General features: G+C 38.2%; 1 protein-coding gene across 2 annotated transcripts in view; it reads right to left on the bottom strand.

Annotated features, from left to right (window-relative positions):
* Window positions 1-8,281, bottom strand: part of BLOC1S5 (biogenesis of lysosomal organelles complex 1 subunit 5) — a 59,170-nt gene extending 50,889 nt beyond the window's left edge. The window contains exons 1-2 of one of the 2 annotated variants that reach the window (XM_074208156.1): window positions 8,098-8,281; window positions 2,702-2,784 (exon numbers count right to left, since the gene is read on the bottom strand). In XM_074208156.1, coding sequence (XP_074064257.1) covers window positions 2,702-2,784; window positions 8,098-8,215 — 201 coding nt within the window. In that variant the 5' untranslated portion in view covers window positions 8,216-8,281. The remainder of the gene's footprint in view (window positions 1-2,701; window positions 2,785-8,097) is intronic. The other variant, XM_074208155.1, reaches the window with a different exon arrangement.
* Window positions 8,282-16,205: the final 7,924 nt, after the last annotated feature.

The raw sequence follows: 16,205 nt of genomic DNA, 5'->3' as shown, positions 1-16,205 counted from the left end.
AGACACTAATCCAAAATGCCTGTCATTTGTATATAGATCATACTCCAAGAATTTAAATAGGAAAATTAAAAAAGTTACTTCTATAAGTATTATATTAGAATATACATTTACATATGTAATATATAAATATATATATATATATATATATATATATATATATATATATATATATATATATATATATATTACTTCTATAAAGCTATCAAGAAAATCCAGTTCTTTATATTACTTGGAGGAACTATAAGGAAGGCATGAAAACTCAATCTAAATGATTTAAAATTTTTCTTCCATCAAGAGTTAACCAACTAGACAGAAACTCAATCCAATAGTTTACATCTACCTCTGGCATTTATAACTAAATACCATATGGTAAGAAGCAGTTAAATAGATACCATAATATTCTATTCTAGGAAGTCATTTTTTTTCACAGGATACTACAAATAAAAGGCTACACTAATGAAGATGCTTCTGTCTACACCAAGAACTTTTATGCCCTTGTTTCACTGTTCCTCTCTTTTAAATTTCAAGGTAAAGTCCTTTTTTCAGGAAAGTTTCCCTGATCAAGTGCAAATCTAACCCATCAATAATCCTCCCCAAACTTTAAATTACCATATTTATCTGAATATTAGAATGATTATTTTTCTGCCTCATTTGTATTTTCACTTGAAAGACTCAGTTTGATCATAATATGATTCAATAGGAATTTCATATATACCCTTTTAGAGTTTAGTACAGTGCCTATAAAGTAGTAATTATATTTTTGACTGCTTGATTAATAAATAGATTCCTCCAGGTATATATAAGAAAGGAGAAAATGAAATCTCAAATGTTGGAAGATGAAGCCATAGGGGAGAAAAAAGGTTTAGTGTTTTTCTTTTACTGAATAATACTAGATAAAGGTAAATCAATAGAATGCACACCACAGAAAGCTGAAAAGTTCTAAAACTTGTTCATAATTTCACCAATGTGGATGTTCAATAAGCCAGGAAAATGGTTGATTATTCTTAAAAGAATACAAAAGCATAGTAAAAACATGTATAGCAGAACCCTTCCAATTCTCTAGTAAATGCTGCCACCATGTGGCATGTAATTGATTCTGTTAGAAATTCTGTATGCTGTATGCTACAAATTTAATCATCTATTAGTTTAACTTGTCAATGGAGTACTTGATTTTGGTACTACATTTTTAAAATTAGTTAAAATGATGTAGTAATGATTATTATCATGAGGAATAATAAATATTCTTTATTCAATCTCAAACATCTCTGTAACCAAAAAAACCCCACAAATTTTAAATGAAGTATACTAGAGACTAGATTAAGATCCATTTTAAGGTTACATATAAACCTTAAGGTTCCACAAGAACTTCTATTTTTTCTTCTAACCTAACAGGTACAAGAGAAAACACAGTTGAGTCAGATAGGAGAAGAAATCTGTAATAATAAATGGGAAAGGTCAGTCTTGCGATTTTGAAAATTCCAGTATCTATTTTAAAAATGCAGTTTACATATAATAATAATAACAATAATTCAGTCTACAAAGGTAGTTTTTACAAGCTTTTTCATTCTTCTTTAAAGTTCCCATGGTTCCCTGTTTCATCCTCCTACCCCCAGATGGGAACTTTGCCTTATATTTTACTGAAAAAATAGAAAAAAAAATTGCTAATCTCTTCTCAACTTATTCCTCAACTCATCACTCAGAGGCCTTTCTCCACATGTCCTCTTCACTCCTGTCTCACATGAAAAAGTGACTGACCCTTCTTGCCAGGCAAACACCTTTATGTATGCCTTCCCTTAATGGTTAAACTTGACAAAGCTGTCTGCATTTGATGCCTCCACTTATTCTCTTCTAAAATCCTCTGCAATCTTGTTTCCATTCTCAAAATTCAGTTGAAGTTATTTTCTTTCAAAGTATCAAGGATCTTTTAAATGCCAAACAAGGTTACAATATAAGAAAAAGTTACAATTTAGAAATTCATCTATGGTTAACCTATTCATTCTATACTTTTAATATGGTGATCTTTACACAATCCATTTTTCTTGATCATTCTGTAGCCTTTGCCATTGTTGATTACCATCTTCTCCTCAATATTCTTGCCTCTCTAGGTTTCTGGGACACTGTCTTTTCCTGGTTTTGCTCCTGTCTCAGTTTCCCTTGATGAATCTTTAACCAGGGTTTATCTACTACCATGATGAATAAACTTTCTAAAGTGTAAAAAAGTTACAAACTTATTTTCACTAGTCAATAAGTATTTGTTAAGTATTTTCACCAGTCAAATATTTATTAAGCACCTACTATGTACCAATTTTTGTACTATGCACTGGGGATCCAAAGAAAGGTAAAAAGCGTTTTCATTCTCAGAAGTTCATAATCTAAAAGAGGACACAGCATTCAGATAATCATGTTAAATTGTAGATAATCTCAAAGGAAAGGCACTAAAATTAAGGAAGAAGAGAAGTTTCTTGTGGAGAGTGGAGTTGCAGGGAACCAGAAGATAAAGGTCAGGGAGAGCTCTAGGCATGTTCTGAGAGAAATTGCATATTTTACACATTTACATATTGTAGTTGAGTCATTTCAGTCCTCTTTGTGGACAAAAGAACTGAGCAAGAAGAAATTAAAACCTAGAGAGTTTCTCTCCAATTAAGAATTCTAACCTGTAATTGATATTTTTATAAAAAATATTTCAAAGATAAATACTCACTTCAAATTCTTTCACAAAGTAACGTGTTTCTCCTTGAATAATTGGTCGATGATCTAACAGCCTAGAATGAATCTCTCCAAGATCTATAAAGACAAAATAAAAGTCAGGTTATTGGTAAAAGTATATTGTACAATGGAAAAAAGCACTGAATTGGGAGTCAGAGAATTTGGATTCAAAAATCTAGATTTTTGTCACCTAATTTCCCATATGATTTTAGTCAAGTCACTTAATCTAGAAAATGAGGAAGTTAACCTAGATCAGTGATACCAAACTCACAAAGAAATAGTCCCAGTAGCACATATTGATTTAAAAAAATACATATTAACATTATCTAAGTTCAATTGTATTTTTATTTATTGTGTTAAATATTTTATTTTGTTAAATTTATTTTGTTATAATCTTAATATAGATTTATTTTTTAAAATCTGGTTTGATTTTACTTGAGTGCTGAGGCAGCCATGTGTTTGCCATCTCTGCATTAGATGTCCCCTAATTTCTTTCTAGCTCTAATTCTATGGTACCATTCCTTGCTCAAATACCAGTTTTTTTGGTTTGAAATTTTTTCTAAAATCGCTAAAATTTAGGAAAAGTTATAATTGCAAGAAAGTTACAATTCAGAAATTCATCTGTGGTTAACCTATTCATTCTATACTTTTAACAATTAATAATAGGTCTGAGATTCATAACCTAAAATTTCTAGAGAAATTAAATTATTAAATTCAGTTAAGTGTTGACAAGTGTTTTGTGTTTCATAAACAAGTCCTTAGTATGACTAATCTATACTTGCTACAACTGCCTCATCAGACTGTCAGTCAAAAAGCATTCATTGGAGATGCAAAAAAAGGGCAAAGGCTTCTCTTTCACCCCCTCCCCAAATATTGATTCTCAAACTGCTCTCTTCCCCTTTGACCTTTCTTTTTTCTTTTGATGCCGTGGACTACCTCTCTCCTCCTAAGTTTTCTTCTCCCTCCTTCTCTTCTGAGATACTGCCCACTCCTGAATCTTCAACCTGATTGCTTCTTCTTAGTCCCTTTTCTTCTGACTAAAAGTATAACTACCACTCAAACTTTTAATGCTAGGCTTTTACTATTTTCTCTCTTTATTCTCTCCCTTACTGATTTTATCAGTTCCCAGGGGGTTCAATTAGCACCTCTGAAGATATTACCCAAATCAATAAACTCAATCTTAAGGTCTCTACTGCTGTTCTATTTTTTTCTCCAAATTCCCAATAGATGGTACAAACTCAACATAACCAAAATTAAATTTACCACTGTCTACCCTAAACTTGCTCATCCTCCAATTTTCCTGTTTTGATGCAGGATATCAACATACTTCTATCAACAATCAGTCCTAGGTTCATAATTTTTAGTCTTTATTTATTCTTCCCCTCTCCTTCACCTCCAAACCAGTTATCAAGTCCTGTCAATTCTACCTTCACAATATTAATAATGCCACTTCCTAGTTCAAATACTCATTTCCACTTATCTAGACTACTGTAATAGTCTACCAATTGGTCTGTCTCCCTGTTACCAATCTTCTTTAGCTTTAGAATCCATCCTCTATGCCTAAGGATCAATATTTTAGGTCCAACTATGTCACTGACTAGCTATTTTTTAAAAAAAGACTTAAGTCGTTTCCAATCACTTATAGGATGAAATACAAATGTGTTTCTACCCTGTGATCAAAGTCCTCCACAATCTAGCTAAACCTACTTTTCTGGTTTCCTTGTGAAATAATTCCTTTCCACCTAACTTAAATTCCAGAAAACTAGTGTTACTTGAATTTTCCTAAAGTTTCCTAACTCAGTGAGCTATCTTTTGTCTTCTTGCATTCACATAAGCATCCACAATGTCTTGGCATAAACATCCATCTCACTGCCAACTTTTACATTCCTTACTTTCTTCCAAGACTCAGCTCAAATGCTATCTCCCTGAAGCACTTTCTGAACCTTCCATTAAAATGCTCTTCCAGGGCAGCTAGATGGCACAATGGATAGAGCACTGACCCTAGAGTCAGGAGGACCTGAGTTTAAATGTGGCCTCATACAATAATTACCTTAGTTGTGTGACCCTGGGCAAGTCATTTAACCCTGCAAAAAAAACCAAAAACAAAAAATGCTTTTCCTCCTCAAATACCACATTTACCCCCTAATTTCTTACTGGCATTATACTTTTATCACATGCTGTATGTTATACTTTGCGTCCTACAGCAGAATGTAAGAACCTTTAGGGAAGATCATTTCATGCTTTTCTTTGTATATTTAACACCTAGCACATTGCCTTACACATATTAGGAGCCCAACAAATATCTGTTAAACTGAACAGATCCTTAAAGTCCTTTAAGTATATTATTCCCATTTTATGGGTGAGGAACTTCAGGCTCAGAAAACTTAATTGTCCAATACCTTGCAACTAATAGAAGTCATAAATGAAGTCAAAGTCTAGATGCCTATTAACTTAAAATCCAGGATATTCTGCATTATATCATACTACCTATCCCATGAGAACAAAGATACACAGAAATAACTCTTCTTTGGTATATATTTTTCGTCTTTTATGCTATACTTTTCTCATAAAATGCTAGAGCTTGCTCATTACTCCCTTCCTCCATTCTCCTCTCTATTTTCCCTTCAATACTTCTTGACTTCAATTATTCAAGGGGTTCCAAGAAACAGAGGTGAGGGAGAATGGTCCAAGACATCAGGCCAACATAAATCTGACATTATGAAACAATGGCAAGACTGCCAATATGGCTAAAACACAAGATACTTGAGGAAGAAATAATGTGTAATCATCCTAGAAAAGTAGATTGGAGTCAGACTGTAAAAACTTTTACATGTCAAATAAAAAAACTTTGTATTTTATTCTAATGACAAGAGAAAACCACTGGAGCTTCTTTAACAGGAGAGGGAGGAGATATGGTCAGACTTGGACTTTAGGAATATTTGGCAGCTATATAGAAATCAATTAAGGCAGAGCAGTAATGGAAAAGGCACTGGCTGTGGAGTCAGAAGACCAGGACTGAAATCAAATTCAACATATACAAAAAGAATTCAATAGCATTCTCCTTTCCTTTTACCCCATCTTCTTTTCACAACTTTCATATTATTACTGTCAAAGGCTGTCATGAATCCATTCATCTAGGGTCAAAAAATCTCATTGTCATTTTCAATTTTTCACTCACACATCCAAATATTCAGACTGCAAATCTTATCATTTCTACCCTAAAATGTCTCTCACATGTCCCTTTCTACTCACAAACCTTTTATAAGCTTTATCACCTTTCACTCAACTAAATCTATTGTAATAATCCTCTAATTGTTCCATCTTCTTCATTCAGCTAACAAAATGATTTCCATGTCACCCAACATGTCACTCAACAACTTCCATGGGTTCCCTATTTCCTCCAGGATCAAATATGTGTGGTACTTTAAGCCCTTCTTACACTTTACTTTCCTCCATATACTTTTTAAGATCCACCTATACTGGTTCTGTTGTTCCTTATAAACAGGGGCAGCTAGGTAGTAAAGTTCTGGGGGAGAAAGTGAGAGTGGTGGTTTAGCACAGCCCCCCCCACCTCAAATTCAATTCATGTGCTTATCATGGCATCACCTCCCTGATGTCATAGTCTTCTTCAAAAATGAAGGACAAACATTATTATTATTATGTTCCTTGTTCAGGAGACATTTCATTCCATTGACTGCCTTTTCATTAACTGTCCCCCATGGAGGAATACTCTACCTCCACATTTCTATTTCCTATTTTTCCCCTGGCTTCTTTCAAGACTGTGTTCAAATACCACTTCTCTACTTTTCCCATCTACTCAGAAGAGGGAGTTCTCTGAGGTGACCATCCATTTAACTCCAAAAAGTGTCCCAAAAGACTTACTGCAGTTTTAACCTTTAATAATTTCAGAAGTTAGTTTTACATTTTTAAAAATTTTGAATACAATTTTAAATTCAAATTTGATATTATACATGACACTTTTAAGAGCAGCAGATTAGCAGAGGTATCATCCTCTTTGCTTAATCAATCCATCACCTGATTGCTTTGCATTAAGACCTTTTCCTGTAGAGTTGTCAATGTTATCCTGCATGCATCAAAACTTCTTTGGATGATCTTTTAATAAAGTTAGCATTTCAGATGTTATCCTTTCAGTCAACTCAACAGGAGCTATGACAGTTCTTTTTACAAAATTCAAAAATCAACTTACTGAATTATAAGAGATCAATATTTTAAAATTTAGCCAGTTGGGGCAGCTAGGTGGTACAGTGGATAGAGCACTGGTCCTGGAGTCAGGAGGACCTGAGTTCAAATTAGGACGCAGACACTTAATAATTACCTAGTACCTAGCTGTGTGACCTTGGGCAAGTCACTTAACCCCTTTGCCTTGCAAAAAACCAAAAACAAAACAAATTTAACCAGTCAATTGAATGTAAAGTCCCTGAGGCAAGAACCCCAGATTTTGTTTCTTCTTTGTTTTGATTTTTGTCTTTGTTTGTAGTCCTTAGCTTGTTGACTGGCCCAGTATTAAATGTTTGTTGACTGAGTTCTAAAGTTTACCAGCTGTGTCATCTTAGGGAAATCTTCCCCTCTCTAGGCCTGTTACCTCAGTTGTGAAAAGGAGAGAATCCCAGGCCCCTTCCAGGCCTACCTCTGATGATGATGTTTGTCTTTTGTTCTCAAAGATGACTTTGGCATCAGGGAGGTGATGCCATGACAAGCCCATGAATTGCGCTCCGTCACCAGTCTCATTTTCTCCCCTGGCATTGCCTGGGTCCAGTGGCCAGATATCAATCAGGACAAGTGGAGATGGCCCTGGATGCCAGGCAATCCGGGTGAAGTGACTCGTCCAAGATTTTACAGCTAGTAAGAGTCCAGTGTCTGAGGCCGCATTCGAACTCCAGGCCTCCTGACCCCAAGCCCCACTGCGCAGGCGCTTTTGTAGCCCATCCTGTGCCCCCAGCTCTCGAGGGGCACCGTGTAGGCGCTGGGCAGATGCTAAATTATGCTCCTTGACTGGACGCGGCGGGGAGGGGAGGGATGGCTCAGGTCTCAGGCGAAACCAAGCCGCCACAACCGGAGGCTCCTCTAGAGGGAGGGGGCTGGAGGAGCAGGGCCCGGGGGGAGGAGCGCCGGCGGGGGCGGGGCCGCCCAGGGGTGGGAGGCGCGCAGGGGCGGGGCCAACGGGAGGAGGAGCGCCGGCGGGGGCGGGGCCGCCCAGGGGTGGGAGGAGCGCCGGACGGGGCGGGGCCAAAGGGGAGGAGCGAGGACGGGGGCGGGGCCAAAGGGGGGAGGAGCGCCTTTCCCTCCACTACAAGGTGAAGGCCGCAGTGGGTCGGTCCTCCGGGGCCGCAGAGGTGGCCGTGGGGAAGCGGAACCCTGACCACTTCTTACCCTTAATAATGAGGTGAACCGGCGAGTTCGCCGGGCCCTGCGAGTCCCGTTTCTTGCCTGCCACCGGGACAGCGGAGGGGCTGCCGCCCAAAGGGGTCTCGGTCCCTCCGCCGCTCATACTGACTAAGGAAGGAACTGGCTCCCGGGAGGGCGCACTGCGCTTGCCCAGTTCCGCCTCACACCTCGGGGCCCATCTCGCCGACTTCTATTTGTTTATTTTTGTGTCGTCATCTCTAGGCGCCAGCGCCAGGTTGAAGCCGATCAGGAGAGACTCGGAAGGGGAGCTAGCGGATCCTGGAGGAGGCTGCGAGAGGTGAAGCTTGGGCTGCCATGATGAGTTAGGGCAGGGGGCGTGGCGGAGGAACTTGGTATCCTGGAATGCCGCTGGGGAACGGGGAGAGGGAGAGAGACAAGCTCCGAGAGATGACACAGAGAAAACAGAAGGGAAATGAGCGTAGACTTAGCGGAGTCAGGATTACTGGATTTCAAAGGCAGCTCCGGGAGTGTAATAGCTATGTGACCCCCGCAAGGCACTTAACCTCTGCTTACCTAACTTTCCTTACCTGTAAGATGGAGGTAATAAGAGCACCCACCTCGCAGAATCGTGAGGTTCGAGACATGTTATTTTTTTAAATTTTAATTGAAATTTTATTTTATTTTTCCAATTACAAACAATGGTATTTTTTCAGGTTTATTGGTTCCACATTTTTCTACCACCCTCTCCATGGTGGCGAACAGTGGTAAAAGTTGTACATGCTCATTCGTGTTTAACATATTTACATGTTAGTCATGTTGTGAGGAATCAGATCTAAGGGGAAGAAAAAGCCAGGAGAAAGGAAGGAAACACATAAAAGTTTTTTTTTAAAAATGAATTTAGGGGCAGTTAGGTGGCACAGTGGATAAAGCACCGGCTCAGGAGTTAGGTGTACCTGGGTTCAAATTCGGTCTCAGACACTTAATAATCACCTAGCTGTGTGGCCTTGGGCAAGCCACCTAACACCTAGCCTAGCAAAAAAAAAAAAATCAAAAACACCCCAAACAAAACCTAAAAAAAATGAATTTAGTATACAATTCAGACTCCTTGGATTATTTTGTCTGGATGAGTCTTCCTGACCAGGCCCTAGCTACCTCTTAGTAGGTTTTTTTAGATGTGATTATAGCCCCTAATTCTAGCATTCCAATGTCTGAAAAACTCTCATATACATACACACACACACACACACACACACACACACATATACATGTACACATAGGGGCAGGCAAAATACATATATGGGGGAATGGTATCCAGGAAAGAGGATTTTGTTCTATAGAGCCACAGAGATGGTGGTTTGATGAATAAGATCTTTTCTACAATGGTAGTTTTGATTTTAGGAAATAGGGGAGGGGGAGAGAATGAAAGGAATGGTATTTGTGTGCCATACTGTGAATTAACCCAGGTGGTTAACTGGATGGGATGTGAAATATGGTCTGGTCTGAGACCTGTTAGATAGTTTTGTTCTCAGCAGTCAAGACAGCAACAGCCCCAGAGCCAGCATTCTAAAACTGAGTGAATTAACTGTCCCAAGGATTTTCAAAGTTCCATTGTTCTCATACATATCCCATTCTCTTCTCTGACACTGCCACCACCCCTCATCATTTCTCAGCTGGACTGTTGCAGAAACCTGATTGTTGGGCAACAAGTCTCTTATCACTCAAGTTCATCTTCCACTTAGCTAACAAAGTGATTGTCCTAAAGCATAGTTCTGACCATCTTGCTCCAGTAACTCCCTATTACCCCCAACATCAAATATTAAAAAAACCCTCTATTTGTCATTTAAAACCTTTCATAACTGGACCCCTTCCTCCCTTTTCAGTCTTCTTATACCTTGGCCTCCACGCTGTTGCTTACACAAGGACAATCCATCTCCTGAGTGGGCATTTTCATTGCTCCTTATGCTTGAAACTCACTCCCTTCTGACTTCTGTCTCCTACGTTTTTCCTGGCTTCCTTCAAGTGTCAGCTACCTTCTGCCTTAACCTGATTCCCTTTAATTCTAGTGCCTTCCTTCTGATATTTTCTTTTTTTTTATTTTGGTTTATTTATTTTTATATTATTACAATAATCTTGTTATAAGAGTAAACATAAACCCCCCCTTCCCTTCCAAGAAGATGAGAAACCTCAAGAATAGTGAGAGAGAGAAAAAAATGTATTTCAGTATGTTTTCAGATTCCAGTGGCTCTGTCTCTGGGGTGAGTTGCCTTCTTTTTTTTTTGCAAGGCAAATGGGGTTAAGTGGCTTGCCCAAGGCCACACAGCTAGGTAATTATTAAGTGTCTGAGACTGGATTTGAACCCAAATACTCCTGACTCCAAGGCCAGTGCTTTATCCACTGCACCACTTAGCCACCCCTGGGAGTTGCCTTCTTTATCATAAGTCCACCAGAGAAGTTAATTCAATATTTTTCCCACAGTTGCTATTACTAGCTGTATTTCCCTTCATTCTATTCCTCCCCACTCTCATTTATTCTGTTCTCTCCTTTCATCCTATGACTGTCCAAAAGTGTGTTGTACCTGAGTACCCTCTTCCACAATCTTCCCTCTCTTCTATCATCTATTCCCCTCTTCCCTCCCCCCCCCATTCCCCTTTATCCCATCCCTTTCTTCTCATTTTTCTCTAGGGTAAGATATTATACCCTATTAAGTGTGTACGTTATTTCCTCTCTGAGCCATTTCTGATGAGAATGAAGGCTCACTTATTCCCCCCTTGCCTTCCCCTATTCCACTCCATTGAAAAAGCTTTTTCTTGACTCTTATGTGAAATATCTTAGCCCCTTCTTCCTCTCCTTTCTCTTCCTCCAAGTACTTTCCTTTATCACCCATTGACTCCATCTTTTTACTATGTTATATCATCATATTCCGCTCCTTTCTGTGCCTTGTTTATATATGCTCCTTCTAACAGCTCTTATAATTGAGAAAGTTCATATGAGTTATCAGTATCTTCTTCCCATGCAGGAATATAAACAGTTCAACATGATTAATTTCCTCATTAATTTCCTTCTCATCCACCCCTCTATGGTTCACCAGAGCCCTGTACTTGAAGATAAAACTTTTTGTTCAGCTCTGGTTGTTTCAATAGGAAAGTTAGAAAGTCCTGTTTCATTGAAAGGTCATCTTTTCCCCTGAAAGAGGATGTTCAGTTTTGCTGGGCAGTTGATTCTTGGTTGTAATCCAAGATCTTTTACCTCCTGCAATATCATATTCCAATCCCTATGAGCCCTTAATGTAGATGCTGCCAGATCCTGTGTAATCCTGTAATCCTATAAGCCAAGGTAGTTGAATTGTTTGTTTCCTGGCAGTTTTTAGTACTTTTCTCTTTGACTTGGGAATTTTGGAATTTGGCTATAATATTCCTGGAAGTTTTCTTTTCAGATCTCTTTCAGGAGGTGACTGATAAATTCCCTCGATCTCTATTATACATTCTGCTTCTAGAATTTCAGGGCAATTTTGCTGTATTATTTCTTGAAAAGTGAAGTCTAGGCTCTTTTTCTGGTCATGACTTTCAGGTTGGTTGTTTTTCCAATGAGATATCTCACATTTTCTTCTAATTTTTGGCTTTTGTGGGGGGGGGGAGTTTTATTTCTTCCTGATTTCTCACAAAGTCATCAGCTTCCTTTAGTTCCATTCTGCATTTGAAGGAGTTATTTTCTTCAGAGAGCCTTTTTATCTCCTTTTCCAGCTGGCCAATTCTGCTTTTTAAGGCATTCTTCTCATTTGCCTTTTGTTTTGCTATTTCCATTTGACCTAAACTGGTTTTTAATATATTTTCTTCAATATTTTTTTTGTATTTCTTTCACCAAGCTGCTGATTTGGTTTTCATGATTTATCTTCATTGTTCTCATTTCTCCTCCCAAATTTTCCTCTACCTCCTTTAATTTCTCTTCAGAGCCTTTTTTGAGCTCATCCATAGCCTAAGCTTGGATGGTTTTGATACAGAAGATGGTTTTGAATATTTCTCTTGGAGGTTTTGGATGTAGAAGCTTCAAATTTGTCATCTTCTGAATCTTCCTTGGGACCAGAGTAATTTTCTGTAGTCAGATTCTTCTTTTTCTTTTGTTTGTTCATTTCCTCAGCCTAAGACTAATTTACTATACTTCCAAGACTTTGGAGTTTTTTTGGTACACCCCACTGCAACCTTTATTCCTCTAAGATCTTATGTTCTCTTGCCTGTGCTTTGCTATATAGATGACCACAAGTGTTCCCCTCTGTCCTGGAGCTGTAAAGAGAGTCCCTGCTCAGCACTTAAGCCTAAACTGCAACCTGGAACTAAGTGTGGGCAAACAGCAGAGTCCTTCCCCCAGGAGAATAGAGAGATTTCTGCAGTCTCCCCCAACCCTCTTACCATCTGTGGGCTGTGCTCTGGAGATGTAGGCTGGCTTCCCTGATTCCCACTGCAAGTTCTCACTGCAGGGCTGTTCTGAGACCAATGCTCCTCATTCTGCACTCATTCTGGTGCAGCAGAATGCTACCTGCCCCTTCAAGCTGTTCCTGGTGATCCTTGGGCTGAGCTGCGGGCTCTTTTCCAACCCCTGGTCAGTGAAACACACCTTTCCTGTGGAACTTCTAAGTTATCTTGGACTGGGAAAGTGTATCACTCAGTCTTTCTGTGGGTTCTTCCCCTCTGAATTTTGGCTAGAGTCATACTTTGACTTCCTTTGGGGTTGTTTTGGGGAAGGAGTTTCTGGGGAATCCTGCCTTCACACTGCTGTCTTCCTTCTGATATTTTCTCCAGTTTATCCCATTGTATGAGATTATTTGTGTGGTGTTTGGTAAAATTAGTTTGTAAACTCTGAGGGCAGGGAATGTTTTTGCTTTTTTATATCCCCAGTTCAGGCACAGTGCCTGTGCTAAAAAGTTGATTAATAAATATTTGTAGAATTGATTTGAAGCATAGTCTGCAATAAACTCTGCTTGCCAAAAAAATACGTTCTGAGGTCACAGAGTAAGCTTTCAATAGAGTTGGAATTAGAACCCAAGTCTTCCAATAGTAAGTTCGATATCTCATTTAATCCTCATAACAATCTTGTGAGGTAGATGCTATTGTCTGTTTTACAGATTAGGAAACTGAGGTTTAGAAAGGTTAATTGAGGGGGAAACTAGGTGGCACAGTAGATGGAGCACCAGCCCTGAAGTCAGGAGGTCCTGAGTTCAGATCACATAATCATTACCTAGCTGTGTGACCTTAGGCAAGTCATTTAAACCCACTGCCTTGAGAAACAAAAACAAAAAAAAAGGTTAATCAACTTTCCCAGTTCTTAGTATATGTTCATAGTATATGATACAGAATAAAGGAGAGGAATAAGAAAGGGCAATTCTAAAGTATTCTGACAAGTATGGCCCAACAAATATTTCTCAAGTGCTTCTATGCCCAAGGCTCCTTTTAGCATTATAATAAATTACAATTGAATGAAAGTTCTTAATCTTTTCTGTGGCATCAACCCCTTTTGAAGCCTCTTAAAGCCTATTTTAAGTATTGGAATAATGTTTTTAAATACATAAAATTAAACATATAAGATTACAAAGGAAATCAGTTACAGTGAAGTAGTTTTTGAAATACTAAAACAAATTCACAGACTCCAGGTTAAGAACCTTTGCTTTAGAGTTACCCTTGTGGAAACACGCTGAGATTTTTCTCTTCCCCTTTTCAGGGATATGTTACAAAATAATGTTAGGAAAGCACTTTGTCTTAAGTCCATGATCCTTTGCAATGAGAAACCTTGTCAGCTTACAATTCCCAAACTGAAATCTTTTTACATCAAACTAATAGAGGATGTGTCACATTTCTAAAGGGATCAGATTAAGAGAAGGAAGAAGTCAAGTGATTAATTAAGTTAATGGAAGTTTGTCTTGAGTTCACCTTTGATCAGCAGGAAAGCAGAATCCTTAGATAGAGTGGTTGAATGGTTTTAAGAAAATTGTTCTCAAAGGTATACCTAAAGTTGTTTTCTTGTTCTCTTTGAGGAAGCACAATGCTGATTGATCTTTCATCTAAGTTCTTTTGGTGTTTTATTTTATGTTTTTGGGGGAAGAATGCTAAGTCAGCACACAAAAAATGATTTGTAGGAACAGAAGCCAATTAATGCAGCAGTAAGGAAACAGTCCTACAGAACTTTGTGAGATCAATGGCCTCTCAGAAGACATAGCAGAAGAAACATTGGAAGATTCATTTTGCAAGTCTGTTGGTGCCAAGATAGTCACAGACAAGGAGACAGGGATATCTAAAGGGTTTGGTCTTTAACTTAGAAGAAATTGCTAAAGCTGTGAAAGATATCTTGGAAGATGGAGAAACTGATGGAAACAAAGTAACTCTGACTTAGACCAAACCCAATGACTTTGGAAGTGGCAATAGTGGTGGTGGTGGTGGTTGAGACTTTGGTGGTCTAGGAAGTAGTAAAAGAGACCAAGGGGGTTTTGATGGTAGAGGCCAAGGAAACTTTGGAGATCGGTGTAGAGGAGGTAGAGGAGAAGGCAGAGGTAGAGGAGGTAGAGGTAGAGAAGAAAGAGACAGCAAGCCACAAGGAAAGAAAATGAAAGTTTGAATAGCCTTTTCCCCATTATCTTTTCCCCTGATATATGAATGAACCCCTGGGATCTTATCCTGTTGGCTAATCTTTGACAGAGCTTTCTGAGGACATTCCAAAACAAACATGCTGTCCAGAGGTGGTCTTGGAAAAACCTGGATAATAGTTCAAGGAAAATAGCCTGTTTTAACTGGATGGACATTCCAAATAAACTTCTTATTAAAATGGTAAATAGATGTGAGTTAATCTTTTTGTCTATGAGTTATCTTGAGTTTATAATGTTTTACCCAAATTTTCAAAGGCAGGAAGGATTTCTGTCCTTTCGGATTCTCTCTTGTAAGCAGAGAGTCTCAGAATTAGAATAAATCAACTTTTTAAAAAATTGATTCTGGTTTTCCTTTACCTCAAACACAGAGTATACAATATTTTTCTTCAACACCCTTGATTTCACCCTTTCCTTAATTCACTGTATCCTGTATCTGAATGCTGTTTATTCTTCATTTGAAATGTGCCTTGTACTATGCATTCATTTTCCTTCCCAGTGTAGTAACTCTAATTCAGTCATACATCACTTCAAGGCTGGATTCTTGCTGCCTCTTATTGACTTGGGTATATATTCTGTCTCCCTGTATTGTTTTCAACTCCATGTGGAACACAAGTGTGTCTTATTCAATCTTTTTATCTTGTTCTAATTCTTTGCCAGGTTCTTTCCATATAGCAAGTGCTTAATAAGTGTTTGTTCAAGTTGAAACTGGCTTCCAGAGGTCTGTCTGGAGGCCTCTAGACCTTCAGTCCCCACTTACTATTAAATTAACAAATACATTAGAGCCAGAACAGACTTTCTAAAATACTACCTACATCACAGGATTATAGATTTAGAAATAGAAGAGACTTAGAAACCATTTAAAGCAACCCACTTAATTTACAGATGAAGAAACTAAGGCACAGAGAAAGATTAAATGATTTTCTCAAGGTCACACAGCTACTAAGTGTCAGAGACACAACTTGAACCAAATTCTCCAACCAAGTATAGAGCACTCTATCAACTATGCCATGCTGCCTCATTAAAACTGCAGTGGCAGGGGTGGAGGTGAGAGTAGGGGATGGAGATGAGGGATTGGAGAATAATCCACAGGTATAGAACGTTGCATAAACTTTCTGCTTCCTCTTTTAAAAACATCTTCGTTATACATAGAGCCTATATCAGGTTGCTTTCTTTCAGGGGATGGGGGAGGGAAGGGAGGGAGGGAGAAAAATATAAAACTCAAAACTTTGCAAAAAAATGATTGGTAAAAATCACAGTTTCATGTAGTTGGAAAAACAAATAACTACCTAAAATTTACTTAAAAACAAATAAATAAAAATGAAAAACAAATAAAAAACAAATAAATACCCAAAGTATACCTAAAAAATCTTTGTTATAATGAATGGTTCTGAGGAAGGAAGGGGGGATAGAGGTGAAAATGTAAGTCATATAGAAACAAGAATTATTAATAAAATTTATTTAGGGGAAAAATCTATCAGTGGTTCCCTGATACAGTATATCAAAA

Source organism: Macrotis lagotis, chromosome X (genome assembly GCF_037893015.1).
Source record: "Macrotis lagotis isolate mMagLag1 chromosome X, bilby.v1.9.chrom.fasta, whole genome shotgun sequence".
Classification (NCBI taxonomy): domain Eukaryota; kingdom Metazoa; phylum Chordata; class Mammalia; order Peramelemorphia; family Peramelidae; genus Macrotis; species Macrotis lagotis.
The sequence above is the reverse complement of the archived record's forward strand: the minus strand, read 5'-3'. Positions and strand labels throughout refer to the sequence as shown.